General features: G+C 43.6%; 1 protein-coding gene and 1 pseudogene across 1 annotated transcript in view; both read left to right on the forward strand.

Moving 5' to 3' along the window:
- Positions 1 to 10,369, forward strand: part of LOC129734868 (uncharacterized) — an 806,097-nt gene extending 795,728 nt beyond the window's left edge. The window contains exon 2 of the mRNA XM_055700218.1: positions 8,703 to 10,369. Coding sequence (XP_055556193.1) covers positions 8,935 to 10,002 — 1,068 coding nt within the window. The 5' untranslated portion in view covers positions 8,703 to 8,934 and the 3' untranslated portion in view covers positions 10,003 to 10,369. The remainder of the gene's footprint in view (positions 1 to 8,702) is intronic.
- Positions 1,718 to 2,412, forward strand: LOC129734878 (uncharacterized; annotated as a pseudogene).
- Positions 10,370 to 13,691: the final 3,322 nt, after the last annotated feature.

The following is a 13,691-nucleotide window of genomic DNA, read 5'->3' on the forward strand; positions in this document are numbered from 1 at the left end:
TCTACAAGCAGGTGGGAGAAGTCTCATGATCGCTAGCCCTTGTTCTCATGGGGGACTTCAACCTACCGGATATCCACTGGAAATACAACACAGCGGAGAAGAAAGAGTCTGGGAGGTTCCTGGAGTGTGTGGAAGACAACCTCCTGACACAGCTGGTCAGTGAGCCAACCAGGGGAGATGCCCTGCTGGACCTGCTGTTTACAAACAGGGAAGGACTGGTGGGTGATGTGGTGGTTGAAGGATGTCTTGGGCATAGTGATCATGAGATGACAGAGTTTTTGATTCTTGGAGAAGTAAGGAGAAGGATCAGCAGAAGCCCTACCTTGGACTTCCAGAGGGCTGACACTGGCCTGTTAGGAGCCTGGTTGACAGAGTCCCTTGGGAGATAGTTCTGAAGGGCCAAGGTGTTCAGGAAGGCTGGACATTCTTCAAGAAGGTAGTCTTAAAGGCACAGGAGCAGGCCATCCTCATGTGCCAAAAGATGAGCTGGAGGGGCACAAGACCTGCCTGGCTGAACAGAGAGCTTTGGCTGGAACTCAGGGAAAAAATGAGAGTTTATGACTTTTGGTAGAAGGGGCAGGCAACTCTGGAGGACTAAAAGGATGCTGCAAGGTTATGCAAGGCAAAGATTAGAGAGGCAAAAGCCCAGCTAGAACTCAGGCTGGCCGCTGCCGTAAAAGATAACAGAAAATGTTTTTACAAATACATTAGAAACAAAAGGAGGGCCAGGGATAATCTTCATCTTTTATTGGATAAGGCAGGGAACATTGCCACAGAGGATGAGGAAAAGGCTGAGGTACTTAATGCTTTCTTTGCCTCAGTCTTTAAATAGCAAGACTAGCTTCCCTCTGGGTACTCGGCCCCCTCAGCTGGAAGACAGAGATGAGGAGGAACAGAATGAAGTCCCCACAGTCCAGGAGGAACCTGCTGCTCCACTTAGATGTACACAAGCCTAAGGGGCCGGATGGGATCCACCTGAGGGTACTGAAGGAGCTGGCGGAAGAGCTCACCAAGCCGCTCTTTGTCATTTATGAGCAGTTCTGGCAAACCGGAGAGGTCCCAGAAGACTGGAGGTTAGCCAATGTGACGCCCATCTACAAGAAGGGCAGGAAGAAGGATCCAGGAAACTATAGGCCTGTCAGCCTGACCTCGGTGCCGGGGAAGGTTATGGAACAGATCACGTTGAGTACCATCACGCTGCATGTGCAGGACAACCAGCTGATCAGGCCCAGCCAGCATGGGTTTATGAAAGGCAGGTCCTGCTTGACTAACCTGATCTCCTTTAATAACAAGGTGACCCACTTAGTGGATGAGGGAAAGGTAGTGGATGTTGTCTACCTGGACCTTAGTAAAGCCTTTGACACTGTCTCCCACAGCATTCTCCTGGAGAAACTGGCTGCTCATGGCTTGAACGGGTGTACTCTGCACTGGGTTAAAAGCTGGCTGGCTGGCCGAGCCCAAAGAGTGGTGGTGAATGGAGTTACATCTGGCTGGTGACCGGTCACAAGTGGTGTTCCCCAGGGCTCAGTACTGGGGCCAGTTCTGTTTAATACCTTTATCGACGATCTGAGCAAGGGGATTGAATGCACCCTCAGTAAGTTTGCAGACAACACCAAGTTGGGGGGGAGGGAGGGGGGGGAGTGTTGATCTGCTTGATGGTAGGAAGGCTCTGCAGAGGGATCTGGACAGGCTGGACCGATGGGCCAAGACCAATTGTATGAGGTTCAACAAGGAGAAGTGCCAAGTTGTGCACTTGGGTCACAACAACCCCACGCAAGACTGCAGGCTTGGGGAAGAGTGGCTGGAAAGCTGCCTGCCAGAAAAGGTCCTGGTGGTGTTGGTTGATGGCCGGCTGAACATGAGCCAGCAGTGTGCCCAGGAGGCCAAGAAGGCTAATAGCATCCTGGCTTGTGTCTGAAACAGTGTAGCCAGCAGGACAGGGTAAGTGATAAACCCCCTGCACTCAGCACTGGTGAGGCTGCACCTCAAATACTGTTTGGTTTCGGGCCCCTCACGTCAAGAGGGATGTAGAGGTGTTGGAGTGTGTCCAGAGAAGGGCAACACAGCTGATGAACAGTCTAGAGAACAAGTCTTATGAGGAGCAGCTGAGGGAACTGGGGTTGTTAAGTCTGGAGAAGAGGAGACCGGGGGGGATCTTATCACTCTCTACAACTACCTGAAAGGAGGTTGTAGGCAGGTGGGGGTCAGTCTCTTCTCCCAGAAAACTAGTGAGAGGACAAGAGGAAACGGCTTCAAGTTGTGCCAGGGGAGGTTTAGATTGGCTATTAGGAAAAAAATTTAACTGTGAGAGTGGTGAAGCATTGGAACAGGCTGCCCAGGGAGGTGGTGGAATCACCATCCCTGGAGGTATTTAAAAAATGCATAGATGTGGTGCTGAGGGACATGGTTTAGTGGTGGATTTGGCAATCCTGGGTTAAGGTTTGGACTTGATGATCTCAAAGGTCTTTTCCAGCCTAAATGATTCTATGATTCTATGTAGTTGGGAGGAGACACAGCCAGAACAGGTGACCCCAGCTGACCAAAGGGATATTCAATACCATGTGACGTCCTGCTCAGAATATGAAGGTGGGCGAAGAAGAAGGAAGGGGGTATCTTTGGAGTTATAGTGTTTGTCTTCCTGTTATCCCAAATCCAGTTTCTTCACGCAGTGTAGAAGAGCTGATCCACACACAGAGTTTAGATATTTGATTATTGTATGTCTGCACAGAGATGGGTGCTAGGTGGTAAATCCACAATGCTAGTACGCCTCTTAACATATACTAAAACATTTCATACACGTTGAACAATTTTTTGCAATTATATTTTGTCACACTTAATTCTCAATGGTTCTTATAAACCTTGTTTCTATTTAAAGGTAGAGTATTCTTTTCTTTTCACCCTGTAGAGCAGGGGTCCTCAAAGTACGGCCTGCAGGGCGGATACGGCCCCCCAGGGTCCTCAATCTGGCCCCCAGTATTTACAGAACCCCTCCGCCCCCCACCCACACCCCCCCCCCCCGCCAAGGGTTGGGGGGAGAAACCAAGCAGCCGCAGATGACTGCCTGCCACTTCATCCGTGCCGGCCCCCTGGTTAAAAAGTTTGAGGACCCCTGCTGTAGAGGAATTTTTAAAGGACCAAGGACATATGTTACCATTATCTGGGTTGGACAACCCAGGCCTGTTAGTTGAAGCTGCAGAGCAACTTTAAATTGTCCTGGGAACAAGCAGTGGGAGAAAGAAAACAAGCTATGCACAAACAAGAAGCCAGGTGCAGAGCAAGTCCTGGGAACCGTGGAATCAACACACTCTCATCGGCACACTCTGATCAGGCACCTGCAGCATGCTCACCGATCAGCGACACGGATGCCCGCGTGACCAGAGACTTTTATCCAATCACCTCTGTGTATAGTCGTGTGAGCGGATGGTTTAAGTTATAAATATGACCTGTTTGTTTAATAAAGTGAGCACGGCATGTAGCCATATTGGTGTGATTGTTGTGACTTGGCCGACTCTCCACAGGGGACCCTCTTCGTCTGGCGCCCGAACAGGGACCCATTAAGTCGCTTAAATGCTGTTTTCTTAAATGTGGAAGTCTCCGTGCATCGGACCTGAAGGGAAGTTGTCCAATTAGGGAGCTGGAGATCGGAGGCGGGCGGAACCTGGAAGGTGAAAAGCAGAGTCCAGAGTTTGGTGTAGAGCTGCAGATCGCACAGTCACCGAGGTAAGACTGTGACGAATAAAACATGGCAGGGCTCTCTGCTGATACCCTCTCTGTGAGAGGGGAGAGCACTCAGGAAGACCGCGATGGAAGTAGACGTGGCAATTAAGCTCTTAACAAGTATCCTCTTTAAGAGAGGTGAGAGCACTAAAGAAACAGAAGTGGAGGCTTTAGTTCACTGGGCACGAAAAAAGGATAAGATTCCCGAGCCCGCATTATTGTTTAGTATTGCGGAATGGAGAGAAGTGGGAAATTGCCTCTGGGATACTACAATCAAGGGAGGCAAAGAAGGAAAAGAAGCTCAAGCATTAGGAGCTACGTGGCGGTCTATAATTAACACTCTGGAAACTATGAAGGCGGAAAAGAAAGTAGAGGCAGCAGCTATAGAAGCATTGGGAGGAGATGTGGTAGAAAAGCCGGTGGAGCAGAAGGGTGATTCACCTAAGCTATTTTGGAGGGTGATTGGCAGGTGACCAGCTCGTTAGCTTGTCCAGTACTGGTTAATAACCTTGGTGCACAATGGGAGCCGCATGATTGGAAAATATTGCAACAGGCAAAGCAAACGATCACTACTCATGGTCTGCGTTCAGAGGCTGCATGACAGATCATCCAGTTTATTTTCACAGCAGACGTTCTTTCACCTGCTGATTGTGCTGGACTTGCTTCCCTGTTATTGACTCCTTCTCAATATCTATTGTTTGCGAGGGAGTGGAAGAGACTAGCCGTAGAGGAAGCAAACAGACATCACGATCCAAATATAGGAGATCCACTTTATGGTGTACAGGCAGATATGTTAACTGGGCAGGGACTTTACTACACAGGTTCAATTGCAGTATCCTATACAAATGCATCAACTTGCTCAAACTCTAGCACATCGAGCCCTTTTGTCTGTGCCAGACAAGAAGAAACCTGCTTCCTATACCACTGTTCGTCAGGGGACAACGGAGCCCTATGGACAATTTGTAGACCATTTGTCTGCAGCATTAAAGAACAATTCTGATTTACCTTTGGACCTGCAGGAACATTTGTTCCGCACCCTCGCCTTTGAAGCGGCTAACCCAAGAACAAGGGCGGTCTTAGCAACACTACCCCAAGGAAGTCCCGTAGATGAAATGTTACTTAGAGCTACTCGAGCCGAACAAAATAACCAAGCGGCTGCCTTTACTGCTGCGATGAGGGAGCAAGGGCATATAATCGCAGCAGCCTTAACAAATCATATAGGTGGACATCGAAGGGGGAACAATGGTATATCAGGATTTGGTATTTGTTATCGATGTGGTGAACCTGGACACATGAGGTGTACTCGTTCAAAGACTGTTTGGTGTCACAAATGTAACTTAGATACACATGCTACTGTTGCTTGTAGATATAACAGGTCAGGAAACATGCAGCACAGCATGGCGGGTCTACGCACAAAGACGCAAGCACAGGCCCCAACAACGCAGATGAGAAATGTGGATTTTTATACCAGCGCGTCCCACCCACCCGGGTAAGTCTCAGAGTGGATGTGGCAACCGCAGTAGAAGTAGCTTTGAATAATAAAGAAGTGACTTTAATTCCAACTGAAGTAAAAGGACCTTTGTGTAACGTGAATTCTCCAGTTGGAGGACTTTTATTAGGGAGATCTTCAACAGGAAAGCAAGGAGTAATTGTTTTACCTGGGATAATTGATGCAGATTTTACGGGACACGTACAAGTTATGGCCTATGCATTACAACCTCCTGATACTATTCCAAAAGGAAGTAAAATTGCTCAAATACTTCCCTATGACAGCCTTGTTGCGCATTGACAATCATATGAGCAACTCGGACAACAATGACAGCCATCTAAGATGGGAGGAGAAGACGATTTTGGATTTACCAGACCTGAGGTGTGTTTCACATTAGACCTCAATCACAGACCATATCAGAAGATTCAATTGAAGAAAGGCAGTCAACAAATTACTCTGGAACCTCTATTAGACTCTGGGGCAGATGTCACCATCATTAATCAACATCTATGGCCCCAGAATTGGGAACTGCAAGCTCCAATCACCCAAGTGGTAGGAGTAGGAGGTGCGAAAGTCCCAAAACAGAGTAAAGACTTGATTACATTGCAGTTTGAAGACAGCCGGGCTATTGTAATTCAGCCATACGTTATGAACTCCCACCCACATTATCTGGGTTGATTGGACAGGATGTTTTGTCGCAATTGGGACTAGTTGTGACAACTGACCAGCATTTTGCTGGTCATATTCGACCTTCTACAAGTCCATGGAATATTCCTATTTTTGTGATAACAAAGAAAACTGGGAAATGGTGACTCTTACATGATTTACGTGAAGTTAATGATCAGATTTTAGCAATGGGAGCATTGCAACCTGGTCTTCCAACTCCTATGATGATCCCTCAGAATTGGCAAATTGTCGTGGTAGATTTGAAAGACTGTTTCTTCACAATTCCCTTACATCCTGACGACACACAAATATTTGCATTCACTCTGCCATCAATAAACTGTGCCGCTCCAGCCAAAGGTATGAATGGGTTGTCTTACCACAAGGAATGAAGAGCTCTGACACATTGTAGGAGACTTTTGTAGATTGGGCACTTGTTCCGGTACGACAACGTTGGCCTCACATTCTGATCTATCATTATATGGATGATATTTTATTGCCTTCTGAACAAGGGATTTCAGATGATCAGCTGAAATGGCTTGGTGACCACCTTCTATCATGTGGTTTGATTGTGGCGCCTGAGAAGGTTCAACATTCGGCCCCATGGAAATATTTGGGCTGGCTCATCTCGGATGCTCAAATACAACCACAGAAGGTGACCCTTACTACACAAATAACTAATCTGCATGATGCTCAAAGGCTTCTAGGAGACCTACAGTGGGTTCGTAACATAGTTGGCCTCACTAACGATGATTTGCAACCGTTCCGATCCTGGTTGCATGGCACCAAAGCCAACAGTCCTTGAACTTGTTCACCAGAGCAGCGGGCTGCCCTAGAAGTTGTGTCCCGCAAGATTCGGACTGGCTGGTGTGGTCGCCGAATGGCGAATCATCCGTTATCTTATTTGGTTTGTAATGTTGCCAGTTCACCTTTTGCCCTTATTTTGCAATGGCAAAAGAAAAAGGGGGAAAATACGGCGATCATTTTAGAGTGGTTGTTTTTGCCATTGCAACCCAGACATTGTATTTTAAGTCGTCCTGAAGCAGTAGCGGCCTTGGTGAGAAAAGGAAGAGACAGGATTGTTGAAATTGATGGGACTGAACCGGCAGATATCAGTATTCCAGTCTGTGGTGATGATTATGAGTGGCTCCTGAGACATTTAACAGTCATACAGGAAGCCTTGATGGGCTATACAGGTGTTGTACACAACAACCGGCCAAAAGGACCTCTCTGGAAGATGTTAGAACATTACCAGTGGATTGCGAGACCGTTATGCTCAAAAAGACCAGTTGAAGGGCCAACGGTGTTCACGGATGCAGGACGAAAGATTAAGAAGGCTGCGTGTGTTTCGCAATCCGATAATCAGTGGCAGAAACATGTGATAACTGGTGAACGACAGGACAGCCTTCAAACCTTAGAACTGAAAGCAGTGTGTTGGGCATTGGGAAGCTGGAACGACACCCCTGTAAACATAGTATCAGACTCATTGTACGTAGTTGGTGTAGTACAGCGCATTGAAGATGCCTTGCTGAGAGAGACAAAGAACCAACATCTTGGTGAAATGTTTCTACAGCTGCGTAGTACTCTTTGACAGAGAAAACATGAATTTTGTATTATGCATATTAGAAGTCATCAGTGGACCATTGGGTTGGGCAAAGGTAATGCTAGAGCTGATGAAGCAGTCAGCTGTCCAGTAATAACTCCTCCAACAAATAAGTTTGAAGAAGCTCACAACAGCCACGAGATGTTTCATCAGAATGCAAAGTCTTTACATTGACAGTATCAAATACCCATAGCAGATGCAAAGGGTATTGTCCACTCCTGTCCTCAGTGTAGTCATCATGGACCTGGTTTAGGGGTGGGCACTAACCCAAAAGGTCTGAAGGCACTTCAGGTTTGGCAAATGGATGTAACACATGTACCTGACTTTGGGAAGCTTAAGTATGTGCGTGCATGTCACAATTGACACCTATTCTCATTTTATATGGGCCACTGCACAAATCGGTGAAAAGGCATTACATGTGGAGAGATACTCAATGTCTTGTTTTGCTGTCATGGGAGTACCTGTAGAAATAAAGACAGACAATGGTCCAGAGTATAGTAGTCAACGAGTCTCTAGGTTTATGACAACTTGGGGAATTAAACACGTTAAAGGGATTCCTCACTCCCCAACGGGGCAAGCAGTTGTTGAAAGGGCAAACCGTACCCTGAAGGATTATCTTCAGAGACAGAAAGTATCGCAGGACATAGACGTAACTAAACGGTTGACTAAGGTGTTGTTTACCTTAAACTATCTCTCCCTTACGGAGGGTAGAGAGGGACCACCTGTTGTTATACATCACCAAACAGCGCGAGGGAACCAAACAACTACAGTTCCTGGTTTGAATGTTCTGTATAAAAATATGGCTTCAGGTGTATGGGAAGGACGTAATCCCGTGTTATTTAATGGTAGAGGTTATTTTTGTATCTCCACAGATAAAGGACCGATATGGGTCCCTAGTAAGTTTGTGCGACCTGTATGTCAAGATCAGAAGACGGAAGAGAAGACTCAGAGAGAGAGCAGACGGAATAAACTGTCTATCTTGTAAGGGATGTAACCCACGGGTATTATGCCAATGTATGCTATTTGGGGTAAAGCGGTTCTGTAAGCCAAAGCTTAAATGTAAATGGTGTAAAGAGTGCACGTGTTTGATTAGTAACCAGGCATGAAGCAAGAGAAAACATATGACTAGTGTAATACCATGCTGACTGGAGACAGTACACATCATCAGAATCTGTGAAAGCACAGATTTGTGGGATGGAATGTAAAAAAAAAAAAAAAAAAAAAAAAAAGAGAAAAAAATAATTGTGGAAATTGTAGGACTAAACATGTTTGAGTGGTGGACTTGGTTTACGGTCTTGATGAATTTTTTACCCATGGGCCAAAGTATTTTTGACATCTTGCCTAGGACAAACATGTGGGTGACAAGGGCAAATATCAAGGGAGTAACAGACTTTTTTTTTAAGTCTGCAACAGGCAGACAACCTCTTTAGAACCTGTTTAATTGGTATTCCCCTGCAAGGGAATGAAACAAATTTTGATGGGTTTTTGGAATGTTAAAACAGTGGATCTGACTTCCAATCAGAATGGTACATGTATGAGTCCAAATGGGCAATATGTTTGGTCTTCTATGTGTAATGCAGCGTGGCAGAAGACGGTTATTGAGCATTTAAATCGGCCACATCATTTATCTTTGCAGGAGTTAGACCTATTGGCTAGCGTTGTACCTGTTGTATATGTTAATGTTACTGCGACTGATATGGCAGACTGTACCCACATGTCATCACCACTTCAACCCGTGAATGGCACTGGAGTAATTTGGTTTGGTGACCCGTGGCGGTTATGGCTAACACGTCAAGGTGAACGGGGGTTTTATACAGGGTTTCAAAATCTAACCGGCTCACCTATTTGGGGTGAACTGAAAGCTGGGGGTTTCCATATAGATGTATCAGGGGGTTATCAGTTGCCACCGGGAATCTTTCTAATATGTGGGGACAGAGCGTGGCCAGGGATTCCTTTGTATCCTGTCGGTGGACCATGTTATTTAGGGCGTTTGACTTTGTTTGCTCCACATATGAAAGACTTATTGAAAATGACTCAACAATGTCATAGATCACGGAGGGCACTGCGCACCTTTGATGAAACATGTAATGACCGAGTCGATCTGCAGTCTGTAACAACAAATGTCCTAGCCTCCATATTTATGCCGGGGACAATGGCTGCATTAAATGCTAAGAATATACGAAGGTTAGCGTGCTGGGGAGAGAAACAATTGAATCTTACGTCACAGATTTTAAGTTCGCTATTGCTTGATGTAGATAGTGTTAGGCATGCTACGTTACAAAATAGAGCTGCAATAGATTTTTTGGTATTAGCAGATGGACACGGTTGTGAGGATTTTGAAGGGATGTGTTGTATGAACCTTTCCGATCATTCCATATCGATGCACAAGAAGTTCACATATTTCTTTCTTCCTTTCCCTCTGGATCTTATTCTCCCCCTTCCCCCCTCCCCCCCCCTTTTTTTCATTATAACTGTTATTGTCATCATTGTTGTTACTGTTCTTTCATTCTTATTCTATTTCAATTATTAAATTGTTCTTATCTCTGCCCTCAGGTTTTACATTCCTTTCCAATTCTCCTCCTCATCCCTCTGGGTGAGGAGGGAGTGAGTGAGCAGCTGTGTGGTACTTAATTGCCAGATAGGGTTAAACCACGACAAACCAAGATGTAGTTTTCCAGTAACACTTTAAAGGATTCTTTTTTGTATTATAGTTCAATAGTTTACAGTTGAAATATTTGAGGGTATTAAATAAGAAAGAACTTGCTTTAATTTATATGTCATGTTTTATAGACCTTGATATTAGCTTAATTATTAGAATTAGTATTACTTAAATCCGTAAGACCAGTCAAATAGAAAGGCTAAATCAAGAGGAAAGGACCATACTATGCCATAAAACAGTTTGCAAGCACAGAGGAATCTTTAGTCTTTTGATTTGTTTTGTTTAATTTTACATGATTCAAAGGCTCTTGTTCAAAATGTGTAGACTTCCTAAGACAGAGGTGGGTTGTGGAACATTAGTTTCATTCCTCACAGTTTTGGAATTAAACCTTTGACTTTTGTTTTTATTAATATAAAGAGAGTACAGTTTTTAGTTATTGACTGGTTATATGAATGTCTGAATGTGTATATGTGGGGAGCAATTTGACATTTAGAAAGCACAAAAAGAGCAAATATGTCACCTGTGTATTTTGTCTTTATTCCCTACATAACTTCCCTCTTCCTTTTTAGCATTATTAGGCTTTTTAACTAGATAATATAAATTCAACTGATAGTTGATATGGGCTGTGCAGCAATTCTAATGTTATTTGCCTTTTGGCTAACTTGCCTACAAGAGGTTTCCACTGGTCCACGGGGAATCTGCCATTCTCAGATTGTGATTTGAGGTTAATTTCTAAAATTAGGTCTTCTGGTTTGGAAAGTAGCATGTAATGAAAGTGCTGATCAGCAACTGTAGACGTGGCAGTAATTCAGAGCTCCTCTGTCACCTGACAGCAGCATATTATAAATTATATATTCTATTACTGTAAAAGTAATACACTAGATCTCTTCATGAGTTTTATGATTCCTACTACAAAAATATTTAAGTAATTTAGGGTAATTTTATTCTTAACGTGTTAAGCTGCTCTCTCAAAAGGGTTTCTAGTCTGTTCACTGCTATCTGGGATAGGCCAGTGGCATACTTTGAGTCACATGCATATGGGGGTCTAGAAGCACTGACATGACTTTGTTCAGATGTTTAGTTGCAAATAATGAATGGGTTTATGCCCAAGTTGATCGAGAAACAGTCTGGTATCAGCCTGGGCCTTGCTCAGAACTTTTCCAGGATGTGCAACCCTCACTTGCCACTGTGCTGACTTGAACCTAGGCTAATTCTGTGGATTTTTGCCCAAACTATTCCTCAGCTCAAGCTGTTTTCATTGTGTGTATGCTTGTACCATGCATTTACCCACCTGATAAATGCTCCTACAAGGCATAGCACTCAAAGCATGGTGGAGACACCTGCATAGCTCTGCAGGAATAGGTTGAGCCTCGCCTATGCTTACTGTCTGGCCATCATGGAGCCTTCTGAAGGTCTGTGCTGCTCTTCGTTGTGTGCCTGGTGGCATTAGCTCAAATAAATGGCCAGAGGGCAGCTCAAATGGGCCCTGTTTGGGTCAGGGGCAGTGCAGGCCTGGCACTAAGTCAGAGCTAACCTTCCTCATTACTTGTTGACCCTGTGAAAGCTGTTTTAATGAGGGAAACTGATGGTGGGCAACTACAACTGCATGTTAACAGGGCTGACTTTTGTCCTGGGGACTTAACTGGGGTGCCAGGAGTGGCTATAGTGCTCTGGTCCTACAGTAGTTCTGGAAGGACTACAGCTATGTTTGCATAGTGATATGGTTCAGCTTATAGCATGGCTGTCTGTAGATATGTCAATAGCATTTCCTTATCTATAGGATAATTAAAGTAGAACCTAAAGCAGGGGTCCTCAAACTTTTTAACCAGGGGGCCAGCACGGATGAAGGGGCAGGCAGTCATCTGCGGCTGCTTGGTTTCCCCCCCCAACCCCCGGCAGGGGGGTTCTGTAAATACCGGGGGCTGGATTGAGGACCCTGGGGGGCCGTAGTTTGAGGACCCCTGACCTAAAGTAACTAAAATTCAACTGTTTCCTACTTAACAAAGTATTTACTACTTGGAAATTTAACTAATTGAATATTTTTAAAGGCAGCTGAACTTAATATTTAGCTTTGAAGATACACACTGTTACAAGCCACAAGTCAAATGCTAAAAGTTATTTTCTTGTTTATTCAGTGCATTTAGATGACCAGTGCTTCTTTTTATAATGCAGATTTGCCTAACAAAATCACAATCAGTTCCTGCCCTGTTTTCCAAACCCACACCTGGAATATATATATATATATATATTTAAATATGAACCTTTTAGCAAGCAGAATAAGTGTTTATATATTTCTATTTCAATTTTGATCTTTTTTGCCACTTAATACAGAAATTTCAGTAGTTTAGATTAAATAAATTAGTATTCCTTTCATCTATTCAGAAACATAATTTAATGTGTTTATAATTTAACATAATTTTGTAGGCAAAGGAAAAATTATGATGTGCCAGTATTGTCTGAGAATGTAATTATTTATAAATGAGCAACTTGCTTCTCCTCCAAACCACAAAGTTACTAATGCAGTTTATCCTACAAAATAGAACTACATGGTCTCCATAGGCAGTGTTTGGCATTATATTCCATATTTTGTTTATGTTGGGATGTTGTAAGAATAGTAAATGTATCCTGGTAAAAATAAAATACCATTGACTCTGATAAGTCATTGTCACTTTAATTACAATAGTAAGTCTACTACCAAGGAAGTACTATCCCACTGTATTTAAGTTCATCTCACAAGTTCAACTTTACAAGCTGTCTTTATAAAAATACATAATATTGGGGCTGAATACTGTAATAATCTGTACTGTATGTGACGTGATATAACAGGCAGTCATTAATGTCTGTGTTTTATATGAAAGCACATTATACTAATTTGGTTTTAGCCTACTTAATTGTAGCATGTGGCTAGGTTGGATGCTGTGGAAGTTCTAAGCTGGCAGTTTTTCCATGTTCTTTTTGATCAGAAAGTCAATGTTTTTATGGTGGCTGTACACTGTGAAGCTTATATTATTCCTGATAAATGCCAACATATTAAAAAAAGTTGGGTTTCTAAGAATGAATGTCTATTCAATGTATTGAAATGTTCAGTAAAGCTTCTGCATATATGTATATGCACAGTTACTTGTGCTCTGGTTATTCAGTATCAGAATACTTAAAACTCCATTTAGACTTCTTAATAAGTGCCTTCATTTTTCATGAGGCTCATGAGATTTTCTTCAAGACTTTGTTTCATCTCTATGTTGTGATCCAATTACCTGTGCTGATATCTGTTTTTTAACATATCTCCAACAGTTGACCAAAAGGGGGTGCTAATAGATCAAAGTCAGATGTGTTGCATAAAGAGGTTAAGAAGCCTTTTTTTGTGCAATGAATTATTAAAAAAATCTCATTACTAAATTAGATCAGGTAAATACACAACACTCAGGTGTGAAAACCTGTAATATGCCAATAACAGCATTGCTCTTTATGGAAGGCAAGTTCATGCCTTGTAAATATGGCTGCTTTTCACCTTCCACTAAGCTTGTGGGGGATTCTTTGTAACATTTCCAGAGGCTCTGTAG

Source organism: Falco cherrug (assembly GCF_023634085.1).
Source record: "Falco cherrug isolate bFalChe1 chromosome W unlocalized genomic scaffold, bFalChe1.pri SUPER_W_unloc_1, whole genome shotgun sequence".
Lineage (NCBI taxonomy): Eukaryota > Metazoa > Chordata > Aves > Falconiformes > Falconidae > Falco > Falco cherrug.